The 17,969-nt window shown below is 43.2% G+C and overlaps 1 protein-coding gene across 13 annotated transcripts; it reads left to right on the top strand.

Annotated features, from left to right (window-relative positions):
* Positions 1-371: 371 nt before the first annotated feature.
* slc8a4a (solute carrier family 8 member 4a) lies at positions 372-17,673 on the top strand. Of its 13 annotated transcripts, none has more exons than XM_070916820.1 (8): positions 540-1,715; positions 1,878-2,395; positions 12,380-12,470; positions 12,755-12,768; positions 13,028-13,172; positions 14,235-14,346; positions 15,399-15,671; positions 17,294-17,673. In XM_070916820.1, the coding sequence occupies exons 1-8, from the start codon at positions 561-563 to the stop codon at positions 17,671-17,673; spliced, it is 2,688 nt and encodes an 895-aa protein (XP_070772921.1). In that variant the 5' UTR covers positions 540-560. The 13 variants fall into 13 exon arrangements, with proteins under 13 accessions (XP_070772916.1, XP_070772917.1, XP_070772921.1 ...); XM_070916825.1 differs by lacking the exon at positions 12,755-12,768 and adding an exon at positions 12,779-12,787 and having other exon boundaries at positions 12,380-12,486; positions 13,057-13,172; positions 14,235-14,334; XM_070916815.1 differs by lacking the exon at positions 12,755-12,768 and having other exon boundaries at positions 372-1,715; positions 12,380-12,486; positions 13,054-13,172; positions 14,235-14,334.
* The last annotated feature ends 296 nt before the right edge of the window (positions 17,674-17,969 follow it).

Raw genomic sequence — 17,969 nt, 5'->3', positions numbered from 1 at the left:
ATTTCTACTGCTGCTTAGCACGAAATGACCACATTATATGTGTGGGAGTTTGACAGGGTAGTTCAATACAAATGACTCAACGATTAGTAGGTGCCAATATTTCTGGCTTTCCAAACTCAGACCAACCAAACTGTTGGATCCCACGTCATTTGCATACAAAAGAGTATGACTGTGAGTGCTTTTATGATGTTCAACCTTTGCTTGTAGAGGTTATTTCAAGAATAAATAATAGAACATCTGACACAATGATTGTGACGATCTCATCGTCCACACAAATGTCTTTTTCTTCTGCCTTTTAAGGGTTTGTATCGACCTTCACATGTGGCGTGGATTGAACTCCATCAGAAGACTCCAAGCATCATCACGCTGCCATGTCTCTGCACAAGCGTATCCTGAATTTCACTCCACCTTTCACACCAAATATGTTCATCTCCATTCTGCTGGTTCTGCTCCCAGGAGTCACTCTTTTCTCCCAGGGCAGCGCCAGCCATGAAGATACTGGCAGCACGCCAGGCAACTGCTCCAGTGAAGATAACTGCTCCGATGGCGTGGTGCTGCCCATGTGGAACCCCCAAAACCCTGCGGTGGGTGACAAGGTGGCACGCGCCATTGTTTACTTTGCCGCCCTCATATACATGTTCCTGGGCATGTCCATTATCGCAGACCGCTTCATGTCGTCTATCGAGGTCATCACCTCTCAGGAAAAGGAGATCACCATCAAGAAGCCAAACGGTGAAACCACGACGACTACTGTGCGCATCTGGAACGAGACGGTTTCTAACCTGACTCTGATGGCGCTGGGCTCATCAGCACCAGAGATCCTGCTGTCTGTCATTGAAGTGGTTGGCCATAATTTTGAGGCTGGATCTTTGGGTCCCAGCACTATTGTGGGCAGCGCTGCGTTCAACATGTTCATTATCATCGCTCTTTGTGTCTATGTGGTGCCAGAAAATGAAACCCGCAAGATAAAACACCTGCGGGTGTTTTTTGTCACTGCTACCTGGAGCATATTTGCCTACATCTGGCTGTATCTCATCCTGTCTGTGTTCTCTCCCGGAGAGGTGGAGGTTTGGGAGGCCGTCCTCACCTTCTTCTTCTTCCCTGTCTGCGTGCTGCAAGCCTGGATTGCAGACCGACGCCTGCTCTTCTACAAGTACGTCCATAAGCGTTACCGTGCTGACAAGACCCGTGGCATCATCATCGAGTCAGAGGGAGATGCCATGTTCACTAAAATGGACTTGGAGATGGACGGCCAGGGCATGAACTCCCACACCCACCCCAAAGAGGCTTTGGATGGGATGCTGGAGGGGGTGGAGGAAGGTGGAGGGATGAGTGCGGAGCAAGATCAAGAGGAAGAGGCCCGACGGGAGATGGCTCGCACTCTGAAAGACTTGAAACAGAGGCACCCGGAGAAGGACATGGAGCAGCTGATCGAGATGGCCAACTACCAGGTACTGGTCCAGCAACAGAAGAGCCGGGCCTTCTATCGCATTCAAGCCACGCGCATGATGATCGGAGCTGGGAACATCTTGAAAAAGCACGCCGCAGACCAGGCCAGGAAGGTGGTGAGCTGTCATGAGGCTAGCGGGCAAGAGGAGGATCCCAACACCATCTACCTGCAGTTTGAAACTTCTCACTACCAGTGCTTTGAGAACTGCGGCTCACTAAAGCTGTCAGTGAGCCGGCATGGAGGAGAGAGTGGCTGCACTGTGAAGGTAAGAGGGAGTAATGATAAAACTGTTCAAGGTCAATTTAAAATCAACTTTAACTGCTTGAGGCTTGAAAATATTAATAATTAAGCATTTTATTAAAACTCCAGACTCTAAATATTTAATCAAGTTTTTTTCTGTCTTTCTTTATTTGCTTGTGCCACACAGGTGGACTACCGCACAGAGGATGCGACTGCCAACGCCGGCTCAGACTATGAGTTTGCTGAGGGCACTTTGGTCTTCAAGCCTGGTGAGACAACAAAAGAGTTCACTGTTGGCGTTATTGATGATGATATTTTTGAAGAGGATGAGCACTTCTATGTGCGCCTAAGTAATCCACGTATCGTGCACCGGGCTGAGGTCTCCGTCCTGGAGCCCAGCTCCATCACCTCCAGCAACAGCATGGTAGGCCTCTCCTCCCACGTTCCTCCGAAGGCAGCCCTGGGCATTGCTCACACCGCCACAGTTACCATCTATGATGACGACCACGCTGGCATTTTTACGTTTGAGAGTAACTCCATGAGGATCAGCGAGAGCGTCGGCAACATGCAGGTGAAGGTTCACCGGACGTCCGGGGCGAGGGGTAAGGTGGCGGTGCCCTACCACACCGTCGAGGGCACCGCCAAGGCAGGGGAGGACTACGACGAGGTGTCGGGCAAGCTCGAGTTTCAGAACGATGAGACCATGTGAGTGACAATTCCTCTTCTTCTTTGATGTCATGTCTTGTTGTTGCTTCTCATCACTTGATCAAACATCACAGCCCACATATTGGTATGTTAAACACTCCTGCTAGATTACTGTAAGTTATCTATTCTGGTAAAGGATAAAAGGACTATTTTCATGAGACACAGATACGTTCGCTCAGAGAAGTTTAGATCTTTCAGAGGGATGACGTGGGAGGATAAGAGGATATAATTGTGTGGCAGATAATGAAACATTGTGGCTGATGTAAAAGAAGGAGAAGAAGGAGAAGAAGAGGCACAGAAGCAGCTTTCTGTGAATGAATCAACAAGCAGGCCTATGGGATTTCTGTGGTGGTTATATGGGAGTTCATTGGAATGCGGAGCGATAAAAACTCCTCTGCAGAAAACAAAGGAAGTATATGTTAGCGACAGAGTAGAAGAAAGAAAATCAGACAGGTGACTTCCACAGCAGCGGGGGGGGGGACTGAGCAGCTACTGGAACAGGTGCATGTGATGAAGCCTGTGTGATGATTTCAACAAAAGGATTCATGGATGCACCAGCAGAGAGGCGGATGAAAAAGAACAGGGAGAAGGGGGCAGAGAGAGCGGTGAAAGTGTGACGTTTTTCCAGCTTTTCTCTTGAACGTTGTGTAGAAGGTTTTGGCGGAATGATGAGTACACTTGTAGTGTTTGTTTTATGATGTGATGAGAAAAGGACCTGGCAGTTATCCACAGCAGGGATTGTTTTTGTTTTTTTGTTTTTTAGTTTAGTTAAAAAAAGAAAATGCCCCAAACCATATCAAGCTCATCACAAAATGATTTACAGCACTCCAAAGGACAAAACAATGGAATAAAATGTGTCGGATGAATCCGTCTGTGTGAGGAGGATTTCAGGGCTTGTGTGTAGGTGTATTGTGTAGGTCGGCTGAGTGGGAGGAAAGGCAGGTGAATACATGGTGTCACAGAGAATGCAGATCTCCCTTTTTGTCTTTTTTGCCTTGCAGTGCAGGTGAGATTTGAATACATTTGTCTGTCAGTTTGCTTGTGCACATTTATCTGTGTGTGTGTTTGCTTCCTTTTTGCCAGTTTTTGTCTGTGTGTATTTTTAAGGGTGTTAAGTGTATGTGTGTGTGTGTGCCTGTGCGTTGAATCCACTTTAAACCCACATCAAACAAAATGCTGCTCCAAAGGGGAACTAAAAAGAGCTTCTTGTGCACCCACAGCAATTAAAGAGAGTGAAGAGGGGTTAAAGGAGTCCCAAAAGTTCTCCATATAGTGCAGACAGCTACAGAAGCTGACGTTAATGAGCATATAGTGTATAACAATGTGAAATGAGAGGCGGGCAGCTCGTATCTGCATTCAAATGGAGACTGAGCCTTAGATAAAATCTTCACCTACTGAGCCAAGACTGAGCCAAGCCGACAGCGACACAAGCAACTGCACACTTTATATTATCTGGAGTCATGCTCGCCTCGACAGTCGGCGTGCAGCAGGAGAGGGAGGACTGTGGAGAGCAGGATCCAACTGAGCAGGACAGCTTTGCTACGAGAAAACTGATGAACAGAAAACCCAAACGCAATGGGAAATGCCAAAGCTGTGCTCAGCTGCTCCTGTGCTCCTTTGAATAGCAAGCAAGGACTTAAAGGGGAATGCAGGAGCACTCTGATCATAGCTACAAAAGGTTTGACTCATATCTTGAGTCAGAATTGCCAGGTCCAGTTGGGTCAAATCACAGCAGCTTACATTTTTCTTTTTTTAGCCAGCTGAGTTTTGAATCTTAAGATACCTGTTGTCAGAAGGTTAGAGACAGACATTTTATATTTGGAGAAGGGCAAAGCTTATCTCTATTTGCCACATTAAGGTATTATCAAGGCTGGTGTGCAGCTATCGAGCCAAAGTTCCCCAGTTGAACAGATTTTCAAGGGCCTATTTCTTGCTCCACATTTTGTTCCTGCTTTATGCTACTCAGATGCTCAAGTCAGACTGAATTTTTTATGAGGTTGTTTAATTTGGAGCGTTCAGTCAGTCCTGTTAAAAGATGCAGGTGAAACTCCATCACTCTGTATCTTTGCGCTGTCATCTCAAAGCATTTCGGCTTTCGTAGCTATGTATCTATGCGTGCGTCTGTGTCTCAGAACAGACGAGCGTGCACATGCTCTGTGTTAAATGTATGTCCATGCTCCTTACTGCTCAGCAGGCTGCCAGAGTTCATCCTTCAGACAGAGCTGGCTTTTCGTACGCGAGTGTTTCCTTGGGCGTTCAGGACAAAGAGCTGACACTCGGCAGCAGGCCTCCAGGCAGCTCTGTGTGTTTGTCACAGTGTCTCTTGCTTTGTGTGTCTTTGTGTCTGCCTACAACTGCCTGTCCGGGTCGATGTTTGGGATTGCAGAGGAGCAAAAGAAGAGGAAGTCAAGTTTTTAAGCTTTTGACGTGGAGCCAGGAAGGGTTATAAATCCAGGGCGTGCAGTTAAATAATAATTTACCATCTAAATTCTGCATTGCAGTAAATAGATTATGATGTACAGAAACAAACCTCCGAAATACACAGGCTGATATAGAGAACCATTTTACATGCTGTGTTTATGGATTAGAGGAAGATCTGCACAGACCCTTTGATGCTTGTGTATAGCTTCCTCTTGTATCTCTTTTTGTCAGCGCCTCAAAATGTGTGGCACTATACACTAGTTGAGGCTGAGGTGGATAACGGGGCCAGTTACATAAGTGAAGATGAAAGAGATGTGAGGAGATCACTTCTAAAAAGGGAAATCAATACCCTGATATTCTTTATTTCTCGCGCTTAATGTAGTGAGGATCAATAACATCCTTAACTTCCTGACAAATGTGGATGAAAGCACAGCAGCACAGTCAGGGTTGGGTAACGTTTACACATTTGGAACCGTTAAAGCCTTTCTCAAATAGCATGCCTCCTCTGTAGGCTCGTCAAGGTAGAAGAAAAGGTTTGCTTCATTTAAGCAGCACTGATCGGCTTCCTTTTGTTAAACATTCATTCTCATATTGAATGCTCACAGCAATTCATCATATCTCGTTGTAATTCTTGATATTATTAGGCTACACTTTTTAGCCATTCTAGTGGCACATATATATATACAGATTAGGATGAATGAGGATAAATCAAAATTTCAATTTGTCCAATACGCCTTATTGCCTTATGATCAAATAGGTACAAAACTAATGACATTCCCATCAGCCTCAGCTGTACTTTGTGTTTAGTGCTTATTACCTAATGTTAGCATGCTAACAGGCTAAATTAAGAAGGTGAACATGGTAAACATTATACCCTCTGAACATCAGATCAGCACGTTAGCGTTCGAGAGGGGGGAGCGTTTAAATATGGAGATAACGAGGCACATTTTCAGACAGTCTTGCCTAGAAGGCATTCATAGCGATGCACTTGGCTGTTTAAATGAAAAGTGAAAGAAATAGTTGTAAAAACCAGACCCTGGCTCCTTTCTCTTTTATCTGCTGTAAATATGAGAAACATATTTCTTCGTGGTGCTGCTGCTTTGTGTTCATATTCAGCTACCAGGCAGTCTCTCTGGAGCTTCTAGAGATTCAGGATCTTGCTCAAGGACACTTCAGCAAGGCAGATACATGCTGACATGCTGGTTTGATCCATGGCTTTTTATCTGAATGGCATTTGACATACTGTCACGCATTTATGCATTCACTCATTCTCCCTGCTGGCTCTCGGGAGGACTGGAGCTTATCCCAGCATACAGAGTGCAGAAAGCAGAGAGACTCTCACAGGGTGAACACAGAGGCATGAAACCACTCATACTCATACCTGTAGGCAGTGTGGAGTCTCCAGTCCTCATGACTTACTGTACATGTCTTTTGACTGTGGGAGGAAGCTGTAGCATCCTTACCAAACCAATGCAGAATGTGGAGGAGAGGGAAACTCCAAATAAACAAGACTAGGTCGAAATCTAGTATATGGCAGGACCGTGTGTGGTCAATGTGCTATATTGCTGCCAAATTGTTTCACAGATAATCCGGAGTAGTGTGCTCCCAGTAATATTTGTTGTTCAAGTGTACTGAAGTAGAATATCACATGACATGGTTAAGCTACGTTTTAGTCAAAGAAATGTAAGAAGTGCAGTTTCAAGAGCAAAGTTTTACTTCCTTCCTTCCTTCATATCTTAAGATGTTTGTTTGAAAGAGAAATTATTCTAAATACAATTATAACTATTCTAATTATCTATTAACTCCCCATGCTCTTTCATTTGTTTCTATCTGCGGGTTGTCTGTTTCTATGACTCACTCTGTATTGAGTGTTTTGTCAGAGTGATTGTTATTTTGGGTGCTTGAACTGTGCACTCTCCCTCATGCCTCTCGGTGCATGGAGAGCTGTTTTCTTTCCTATCCTGCTCTCTGCTGGACTGTTACAGTGCGTAACCATCGTCTCTACGTCCCACAGCACTAGGCTTTATGTTGTTTTCCAGTTTCATTCCCTCATGGTGAATATCAGGGACCATCTGTGCACACATGATGTAGCCTACTGTGATGCGCCATTGCGCTGTGACGCATTGGCGAGATATGGACTGGTTGTTGATATCTCGTAAAGTGGGTGTGTGTTTGTGCTTGTGGGTACAGGACGGACCCAGTGGGGCATGGACCACAGAGGACGTCGCCCACTAGCGATAGCCTTAGAGGGCGAAACCTATCCATCTTATTTCTAGCCCCCATGATGCGTGAATTATGGGCACAACAAACCAGCGTTTTCCATGGTAACGGCACGCTAATCCTCTTTCTCAGAGCGATTGGGAAATAATACATGTGGAAACACCTCCTGTTACACCTCAAATGGGATAATGTGATCCTACCGCTGCCTTCTACTATCGAGGGATGGGAGGACGACCTGAAGAAGTGCCCTCAGATATCGTACACTAGCTACTTCATTGACTCCGTTGCTACAGACGGTGAAGCAATGAACAATCTGAAAAGCTCTGAGCGTAGTACTTCTACCACAGTAATAAGGTTGGTTGCGTTTTGCCTTAAAGTCCCACATCACCGGGCCTGGGTTTTAGTTTCAACATCAGGTGAAATATAATTTGCTGGGTGCTCATGTGTTGTAGCTGCAATACTGTAGAAGGTAAAATAATGATTCTTCAGATAGTTTTATTATTGTTTTGTAATGACAGTTGCTGCTGAGTGTATTTTATAATGGGCAATCTTCTGATTGCACTCAAGACAGGGATATTATGTACTGATGTGCAGAGGAAGAGGAATGCAGGCACAAGGAATGTAGAGCTGAAAACGGCGAAGCACATACATTTCAAACGTCATAAACGAGACCACATTCATGCAGGCTCATCAGCATCAACGCCAGATCTCTTAAATGTGTCATCTGCTCCCTCAAACTTTTCAAGGATCACACAGAATTTAAAACTTATGTCAGTTCCACTGTTTCAGCTGCAGACAGATGGTCTCCTCCGGCGCTGTTACAGATTACTCTTAGAGAATAATGAGTCTTCTCAGAGCCAGCGTGATGTACAGATACCCCACACAGAACACAACGCTCACCTGTAAGAAGTGTCTGACTTTTTATAAGACCTATTCCACTAAGCCCTGCTCAGGTGGAGAAGTTGACAGAAGAGACCTAGGTACAGAGTGCATCACAACTGTGGCATGATGCAAGGAGGCTGCGACTGACTGCCAGCATAGCAAAGACAATCCCCAAACAGAGCACTACAAAAAAAACACAAACAAATCCTGAATTGCACCCCACCTTCACTGGCCATGAGGACAAAGCCATACAACTCATGGAGGCTCAAGGGCACACAGTGGAGAGGAAAGGCCTGGTGATGTGTCCTGACCATTCCTGGTTTGGCTCCAGCCCAGATGGAATTTTGGACTCAGCACAGCTCCTTGAGATTAAGTGTCCCCTAAAGAGTGCCATGTCACTTGCAGTTTCTTGGTCAGCCAAACGCCTTCCCATTTCTTCCCAGTGGACAAAGTGGATACTACATCCAGGTAGGTGAGAAATATTGTTACTTAAAATGTGTGAACTAATGTGACTAATGTGTTAAAGCAAATTGGAAGCCATTTTATTTTACATTTATTCTTCCAGATCAAGCCGACAATGATGTGCCTGGACACCTGCTGAGCACCTGGAGTTGGACATTTCATTTGACAAAGATTATACAGATGCACACATGAAACACTTCCAGAATTGTTCTTTTTCACACGTTTCCAATATTAATGGATGATTTTGTTGCAAAGAATCTTTTGAAAAACAGTAAGCATAAAGTAAAAACTTTGGAAGAAAATAGTACAACATAAATACAGGTACTGCTGTAAGTGTTGCTGTACCTCCTTACAGTTTTTGAAAATGTTAAATGAATAAAATGTCAAAGTGTGTGTGTTTAAGTGCAATATTAAATGTATTCTGACTTTTCACTTGAAATAAGCTCACCTCTTAAATTCACCAGACCAGCACTGATCTTGAGCATTTTATCAGTTTTTGGGACCAAGTTAATTGGCTCTGTTTGAGAAAGAATCTCGTACACCTTCAGACGCCTTATTGCCCGTTCAACATGAATGAGCAATGCGTCGTGTGTGAGTGACCTGCTCATTGGTCAGCACCTCATCTCCAGCACGCAAATAGTCCAGAAACCCTGAGTGCTCTGCGTGTACCTGTCACTGTGTTTGCCACCATAATCATCTGAAATGAACACAATAAGTCCTGAGGGAGAAATTGCTACTAAATATTTCACAGTGTTGTTGGCATAATAGTGACTGTATGATTCACTTCGAGAGTCCAGGTTTTTGGCTTTCTGCGAGACAGTCTCTGTCCAGTCAATTACACAGGTTGCATTTGAAACAACCACATAATAAGATCCTCGCTGTGTTCAGACATTATGTCTATCCATATTCCAACAGTGTTGCTGACCTGAACTTGTGATGTTTTAAATCATCGCGCCATGACAACGTTTTTTCTTAGTTTCATTAAGGTCATTAGGATTTGGACCACAGCAGGCATTGATGATGAAGTGAGGGCAAATGGTTGTAGGCAGCATACAAGAGTGTGAAACTCAGTGAGTGGAATTTTCTGTATACAAGAGGGAGTCTGCATCACTTTCCAAAATACCATCTGCAACAGGGTGTGAGCATTCTGAGGATGGTGTACTTATTCTACATGTGATGGTAGGCCCTTTTTAAAAGGTGTGGTCCTCCATCACTGGGTCTGACCGCTGTGTTTGGGCATCACAGGAGGGCTTTAATGTTAACGGCTCCTCATTCCGATCCATCTCCTCAAGCTCATTTGAGGGTAACAATACAATTCACAATTATTAGGGCACGAGACATTATCACAGCCATAACCTAAAATTGCTGGACTGTGCCGCTAAAACAATTTAGCACTATTCCCTTTACTATCCTTAATTTAACAGGTAAATCAAGATCATTTACAGACACAACGTACACTACGTTATTACAGTCAATGGGCAGTCCGAAAATGTGACAGAGAGAGAACGAAATCAAAGAAAAAAAGCACGCCTTGAACATTTTTATTGGAATTTATAAGAAGAGGCGGCCAGACTTTCTGCAGTCTGCGGTGTGTTCCACACATGCAGCAGAGATTATGGTTGTTTCAGGTGGAGCAGAGATCAATCTCCAGCGCTCAGACAATACAGTCACAGTTGTGCGTGACAAACACAATAGCAAGGTATGTTACCCACTGTAGCCTCTCTACTATCTCAGAGATGGCCGATACACTATGAACTGTGATATGCAGTAAGTGAGAGCTTTACTGTCTTGATAGAATTCAACTGTGCCTGTGAGTTTACATCGACCTGCAGAGATACAGGGCTTAGAGGTGTTGCTACCGTTAACCTGATTCTTACAGTGACCATTTCAAACACATGCAGGGGGAGACTTATACCCCTGACAAATACAAGCGCCTCATAAATTTATTAGTATTGTTACATGCTGGAACAATTTCTTAGAAGTCACTAGCCTGGCCAAGAAATAGTTCCAGCACGTAACTTCCATAAAACCACAACTCTAGCTTTATATTTAGCATACAGGCATGAGAGTGGTATCAATCTTCTCATCAAACTCTCAGCAAGAAACCAAATTTCCCCAAATGTTGAACTATTCTTTTAACTAGTTTATTAGCCCACTGGCTATTAGCTAGCTTCCTTGGTTAGTTTCTGGTTGTTTTGCCAGACCAGACCTCAAGACAAACAGGGAGAACAAGAGTTATGTAGAAGCCACATGGAAGTATTTTTACCACACATTTGTTTTTAATTTGAACCTACTTTATAAACATGCAAGCCGCATAATTTAACAATAATACTGGGTTGTACTATGATCATTGGTTATAAATACTTTTTCAGGTAGTTTGGTATGTCGATTGGCGATTGCCCATCAGCCTCACTGAGCTTCATTGGTTGTCGTAACAAGTTCAGCAGTTCTGATTCATAACTAATCAACAATCCAAAGTGAATTGATTATTGAGTCTACAATGTCCAACCTCTACCTTCACCCTGTTAGTAGCACGTGTTAACACAATGCTCAATGGAGTTTGTAGTTGACTCATAGCTTACTTAAATTAAGCTTACTTCAGTTTGATTATTTCATTGAACCAGAATCTTTGGTTTTTCAATGCAGTTGCTCATTGGTTTTACTTAGAATTCAGGTGAAAAAATAACTATTTTACTTGTAAAACTAATTAATAAGCCTAATCACCTCAGTCTTTTTTTTTCTTTGGAATCTGTTGTCTAAATTTGATTTGTTCACCTTTTGTGTTATTATCACCCACCTTTTGTCTGAAATGAGCGCAAATGAGCATTCGACTCTGGCAGAGGTTGAGATTTAAATTGCCTCCTAATCAGCCGAATGCAGTATGAGAAGCTATGTCCCTGCTTCTTTTTGACAGCCTTCCATTTATAGCCTGTATTTTAGTGAAAGGTCTGCAAAATGCAAATGTTTGTCTGATCCCTGGCAGTTACGTATATCTTCCTCATCTTGATACACTACAGCAGGACAAACAGTATCTGCCCAGTGTGATGTAACATCAAAATGGCTGCTGCAGGAATAGTCTTGTTTAAAAGATAAACTCTTTTGTTTCCATTGTAAGGACTCTAGGCTATACTGCGATTCCCTTTGCTCCCACTGGCATGACTTTCCCTGACATTAGACAGCCGATGACGGTATCGTTCATGTTTAAAATAAACTTCTTCTCTTCTGCAAGCAAAAGCCCTTCCTGCGTGTTTGTCGAATCCTGAGCGTATAAGTGTAGACAGAAATAGACAGCCACCCACATATCATTAGGGAGATGGAGGGAGAGGGAGAGAAAGACTCACTGTGACAGTGTAGGAGAATAAAGCGGGCTGAGGCAAATATGTCGGCCACAGTTTTGACACCACATCCTCGCGTGTTTTGTAGCATACAGTACAAGCTGTATTTCTAAGTCAGTCTCATGAGTTTGCTTTAACCTGCATGGATTCCTAGATAGGTGGTGCTTAATTTCCACTGAGAACAAGATAATAATTCAATTTCCCATGACTTATAACTTGAAGTGTGTGGGAGGGGAGTGGGCTATATCACTCTTGTCCTCTAATGGAATTAATGGTGTAGACGGAGTCCGCCCTCTTGTGGGGTACTGGTAAATATATATATATATATAATTTTGTACATGGTGTTCTGTACTGCAGGATATTTGTTCATTTGTTAAATATCTCCAGCTTCCATCTTCTTATCTAACATCTCTGTTTCATGATTCATTGTGTAGGCAGTCTACCTCTTGGCTACAGTGTTTTTGTTCGAATGTGTACAAAAGCATGGGCTTAGCATTAGAAACTGCTCTTACTGGTTGCCTGGGATCTATTTTTGATTTAACTGAGGTAACAGGTTAACTCATATTGGCAGCTGCTGCTCTTTCCTAAAGAATGCTAATTCATTCATTCATCCCTCTCTGTTTGGCTTCATCATTTCCTTGTTCCTTGACCCTTCTGCTTTTAGGAAGCTGCTGAATGTGAAGATCATCGATGACGAGGAGTACGAGAAGAACAAGACTTTCACGATTGTGTTGGAGGAGCCCATCCTGCTGGAGGTGGGACAGAGACACGGTGAGATGGGGACAGAGCTGCATGCGTCAACAGCAGAGTCATTTTTAGTGATATTTTATGGCTTAAAATACATTTTACTTTGCATCCACTCTCCTATATGTCTTTTGAATCCGTGGGCTAGAGCAGTTTATATCCATTGATACAAATTCCCCTTTACTCCGGGGCAACTCTAAGGTCTCAGGTGGGATCTCTATAGTCCCTTTGGTGCATTTCACGGCCATGCTTTGTGCTGGAGGAGTCAAGGTTTAATTGATGGACTTTAAAACAGCTTGGGCTAAAGTAGTTAGACCAGGGTTAATTTGTGTATTTGTCCACATACCTTACATGCTTGCATGTTAATCATATTTTAAAAAACAACATTGCAAAAGAAAACAGAAACAATTTATAACTGATGGGTCCTAATGTCACTTGTGACCCTTAATATGCTTAATTCTCATTTGTCATGCAAACAGTACACATGTAAGACTGGGTTTCATTATCAATAGATCCAGTATCTTATTTTCTAACAAATGTCTTTGTGTGGGGAAACACTGGCTGATAGTTTACTCACCCGTCCGTCTGCTGCAGGAGACACCAATGATAACAAGACAGCAGTGGGACCGGAGGACGTGTCAAAGATGGGCTGCCCCTGTCTGGGCGAGCACACTAAGCTGGAGGTGGTCATTGAGGAGTCCTATGAATTCAAGGTAACTCAAAATAAGACTTTTTACCTTTTTACCTCAGAGCCACACTGAACTATCACACTGATGTTTGCCTATTTTGGATCTTCTCACAAGCCGATGTGGGCTGATGAATGCTAATATTTTCTTTGTTCTCTTCCAACTGAACACCCATCACAGCAGTAACATGTCCTTCAGATCCTTAAAATATTTTATAGAGATCACATAAAGAAACAAAACAACATGACATTTAAGAATCATTCTCTATTAATTATCTGCAGTGTTGACTTAAAGACCTGCTTTTTTTAGTTCAATCCTTCATTTGTTTTAGTCTGCAGCTGGAGGAAAGTGAATGAAACATTGATATTTTTGACTCTCACTAATATCAGTTATGTCACAATATTGTGAGTAAGACTGTTGGAGATTAACATTTAATCTAACTAGGAATGGGTAATAAATTATTAGTGATGTAACTAATGGCTTTGCCAGTTGAGTCACTTCACCCAGCTTGAATAGTCAAATAAGTTAAGAAAATGGTATTGTTTAACTGTTTGTATTGCACTGCCATAAAGTTGAGGGTTTGGGGGGTCTTGCAAGAGAAAGAAATACTGAAAATCGATGCAGCAGACTTTAAAAAGCTCCTGTCAGAGCCACAGTCCTCCATTTATGTAGTAATCCTCTTGAAAAGTACACTGATCTCTATGTGTGTAATTGGCGGTGTGCCCCTTTAAGACCAAATTTAAGCTGTAACATGATATGACATTACTGACACTGAGGGCTCCAGTTTCACTTGCTAATACTTGCAGCTCTATTTTCTGCACTGGTGTAAAGCAGCTTTATGCTGGTGACGTGCCTGTTTCCTGAGGGATATTCGGGGTTTTGTGCTCCCCTGCATCTGTTTTGGTGACTCACTGTGTACCACAGTGGGAGGAGTGTCACGGTTAATTGCACCTTAATTCGCCACATCGGTGTCTCATATGACAGTGATAAGATTATCTCGATACTGTATATCTCATACCTGTAAACGTAAGAGATGGCTACCACCAACCCGTCCTTCTTTTGCTTGCTTTCTTTGTGGCCGTCTTGCAGAGCACGGTGGACAAGCTGATCAAGAAGACGAACCTGGCTCTGGTGGTGGGGAGCAGCAGCTGGAGGGAGCAGTTTGTTAGTGCTGTCACTGTCAGCGCAGGTGAGTCGCGGCGTCCTGATATGTCTCATCTGTTTATCCCTCTGAGACCGGACCTGTGGAAGATTGAGGCTGCAGGCTGGATCTGGCCCACCAGCTGCCTCTCACCAGCCTCGCTGTAGTGCTGTTTTTTATTTAGATACTTTTAATAAAATCTTAATACCTAAATGCTCCAGGATGACATTGGCAGATTTAAAAAAAATGTTTAAAAAAGCCTAATTTAACAGATTGTTAATGAAAGAGCACAAAAACAACGCCTGTTTTAATACATTTTGGCAATTCTGTGCTTGTTTGTTGCTTCCTTTTAATCCAGACAGTTTATTAAAAATGCATGATGTGGTGAATTCCTCATGTGGCCCACTATGAAAACTAAACTGGCCAGCTCTGCCCGGACAATTAATGGCTCTGAAGAATTCACGTAGATGTGCGTAGTACGGTGAACCCTTTTTATTTTGCCCTTTGAAAAGCCATTCACTTGGCTTTGTGAACCTTTTAGATCTGCGCCGGTGCACAAAGCATTTGGGCTAAAAGCTGACTTAGACACCAGGATGTGTCATTTTGTTAATACACCCTTTTCTCTTATTTTCTCTCTCTGGTTGAGGTCACTCAGATTTTCCTGCATGAGAGTGCGTGTATAAATAGAAAGAACACTTCCTGCCTATATGTCTCAATCATTGAGTCATAGCTATATTTACAGATTTAATGTAATGATTTGAAAAGGTTAGCTCCCACACATTCGTCAGATGGCTTAAATGTGGCTGGGGTTTGTATAGTCTGGGCTGGATTTTGCTGTCAGAGATGTTATCTAAGTTTGATTAAAGCCTGAAGATGGAACTATTTGCTTCTTCATTAACTTTTTAATGATTTAATATTATTCAAACAAGCATTTCTGAGATGACAGCTGGATCAAAGGATACTTAGCATCTAAATCTCCCAAACAAAGGTCTGATTTGGGTTTGTATCCTGCAGGATATGGTCTTCAGGTAATCTGTCAACAGAAAAGGCTGAAGCAGCTAGCGTTTGTACGTATTTTGCAGGTCTTCATGCAACTATTCTATCTCTGCCAGGTGACGATGATGAGGAAGAGAGCGGGGAGGAACGTTTGCCATCCTGCTTTGATTACATTATGCACTTCCTGACGGTTTTCTGGAAAGTCCTCTTCGCTTTTGTCCCGCCCACTGAGTACTGGAATGGCTGGGCCTGCTTCTTCGTGTCCATTTCCCTCATTGGCGTTCTGACAGCTGTGACCGGGGACTTGGCCTCCCATTTCGGGTGCACCGTCGGCCTCAAAGACTCGGTCACTGCTGTGGTGTTCGTGGCCCTCGGCACCTCTGTTCCAGGTGGGCGTCTGTGGTGTCTGTCAGCTCAAACAGTGGACTTGTCCCGGGTTTCCTCTGGGGTTTGCCAGTGCAGTAGAAGCAGCTGCTTGGGGAGACTTGTGTAACCTCTGCCTCCGCCTGTGCTGTCAGAGTAATTCTCTGCAGAGCTCTTGCCTTGAACATTAACAAGCTGTAAACTAAGAAAAACACAGTTTCACTTGTTATACTCTCTGTGCAGCCTAATTGTATTCCCATTTCACTATGTCCTAAACACTGCTACAGAGCGGCACAAATGAGAGTATGAAAATGAGGTTCTGACAGGTTTTAGCTCAGTAAGCCCCACACACTCTCCTTCAAGTTGGCAGACTAGTTATGCTGGATCGCCCTACATGAATTAGTTAGAAGGCAATCATCAGCATGCAAATCTGTGCTTTAGAAAGTGACTGTGTGGTGTCGGGATTGACATGACAGAATTTGTTTATAGAATACTTTTGTTCAAGTTTAATGTGTAAGAGCTGCTCAAAGATAAATGTTGGACATGCTGAGGTCCCCATGAGGAACACATTGGTACCACTTTGTTACAAGGCACCCTTGTTTAAATGGCTTTATTAATGGTTAACAAACCATTTACTAATGCTTTATAGATGAGTCAGAAGCCTTTGTAAGTACAACGTTCGATTGGCCATGTCTCAAAAAATCCTCTTGGCTGGTGTTTATCCTCCTCCACATTAGCTTCATCTTTTTAACCCGGGGTGACCTCTCCAATAGGCCATTTCTGGGAAATGTTTGTAGAGAATCTGACCAAATCCATTTATTAACAACTTAAAGGGATAGTTTGACATTTTGGCAGAGAGTTGAATTAGAAATTCAATACCACTCATGTCTGAACACTAAATATGAAGCTACAGCCAGGCTTAGTTAGCTTAGCTTAGCATAAACACTGGAAACGGGGGGAAACTGCTAGCCTGGCTCTGTTCAAAGGTAACAAAATCTGCTTACCAGGAATTATTTTACAAAGTGTAAAAATGACAATTTGTGGTTTTACAGGGGATTATGTGTCGGACTGTTTGGACACAGTAATTTACTGTAGTCTCTGCTGCTCGGCTGGCACTGCTCAAAGCCGAGCTCCATCGGTTTAAAACACACTAGCTAGCAGCAACCTGCTAACAACATGTTAAGCTAACTAGTATGACTGCCATCACTGGCAGCATGCCAGTGCCAATGATTTATTAACCGTTAATAAAGCCATAGAACAGCAACATCATTGTTGCCCATTTCTCTCTACTACAGTATTGCTATCTAATGAAGGCATAAAATGTCCCCCAAAAATAATAAAATGAAATACATTTTAAATAGTCATTTTTACTACTTATAAACATTTATCTAAAGGGTGGCTCCATATCCTTTGTCTTATTTTAAATTGTCTGACACGCGTTGTGCCCCAGAGTGACATTTTACTGTAAAGATGTTAAATTCAATTAAATACCTGTCATTTTTGTTCTAATGTCCCTGGTAGTTGTGAGGTTTAAGTGAAGGCCTTAAGACAATTCTGCCCCTGTCAGAGTCTGTGCACACCACTGATCTCTTCACCTGTTTCCTATTTCTTTCTTTGTGCTTAATTCATATCTCTCTTTCCTCTGCAGATACATTTGCGAGTAAAGTGGCTGCCATCCAGGACCAATATGCTGATGCCTCCATCGGCAATGTGACGGGCAGCAACGCGGTGAATGTGTTCCTGGGCATCGGGGTGGCGTGGACCATCGCGTCCATTTACTGGCATACCAAAGGCAAGACATTCAAGGTGGACCCGGGCTCCCTGGCCTTTTCCGTCACCCTCTTCACCGTCATGGCGCTGGTGTGTGTGATGGTGCTGCTCTACCGCCGGCGTCCCAGCATGTCAGGCGGAGAGCTCGGGGGCCCACGGACACCCAAGCTCCTCACCTTGTTTTTGTTCCTCTCCCTCTGGTTCATCTACATCCTGTTGTCCTCCCTGGAGGCGTACTGCCACGTGCCTGGCTTCTGAGACAGAGGGAAACGCACAGACACGGCTCCTCTCCTTGTTTTTACAGTCTGCTGAATGTGTTTTCTCTCTGTTTTTGTCTATTTTCACAAGGTTTATAACTATTTGTATCATTAGTTATTATTGATACTGCACAATATCTTACTGACTTTGAATCTTTGGACTTTGGAACTTTGCTACCACCCACTATGCTGTGAAGTATAGCTTTAGCCACTGAAATTAAACTTCTTCTCAACTTTTCTTCATTTTTTGAAATATTGCGTTCCACTGGACATTTATCTAATCATTGCTATCAGCAT

Source organism: Enoplosus armatus, chromosome 13, assembly GCF_043641665.1.
Source record: "Enoplosus armatus isolate fEnoArm2 chromosome 13, fEnoArm2.hap1, whole genome shotgun sequence".
In the NCBI taxonomy this organism is placed as follows: domain Eukaryota; kingdom Metazoa; phylum Chordata; class Actinopteri; order Centrarchiformes; family Enoplosidae; genus Enoplosus; species Enoplosus armatus.
Note: the sequence above shows the minus strand (reverse complement) of the source record. Positions and strands in the feature narration are given on the sequence as shown.

What these genes read in the sequence shown, in the direction of transcription:
- slc8a4a (XM_070916815.1), top strand. Translation starts at nt 372, where the DNA reads ATGTCTCTGCACAAGCGTATCCTGAATTTCACTCCACCTTTCACACCA. An exon ending in GGAGGTGGGACAGAGACACG is followed by an intron (nt 12,487 to 13,053) that starts GTGAGATGGGGA and finishes CGTCTGCTGCAG; the next exon opens with GAGACACCAATGATAACAAG. An exon ending in CCTCGGCACCTCTGTTCCAG is followed by an intron (nt 15,672 to 17,293) that starts GTGGGCGTCTGT and finishes TTTCCTCTGCAG; the next exon opens with ATACATTTGCGAGTAAAGTG.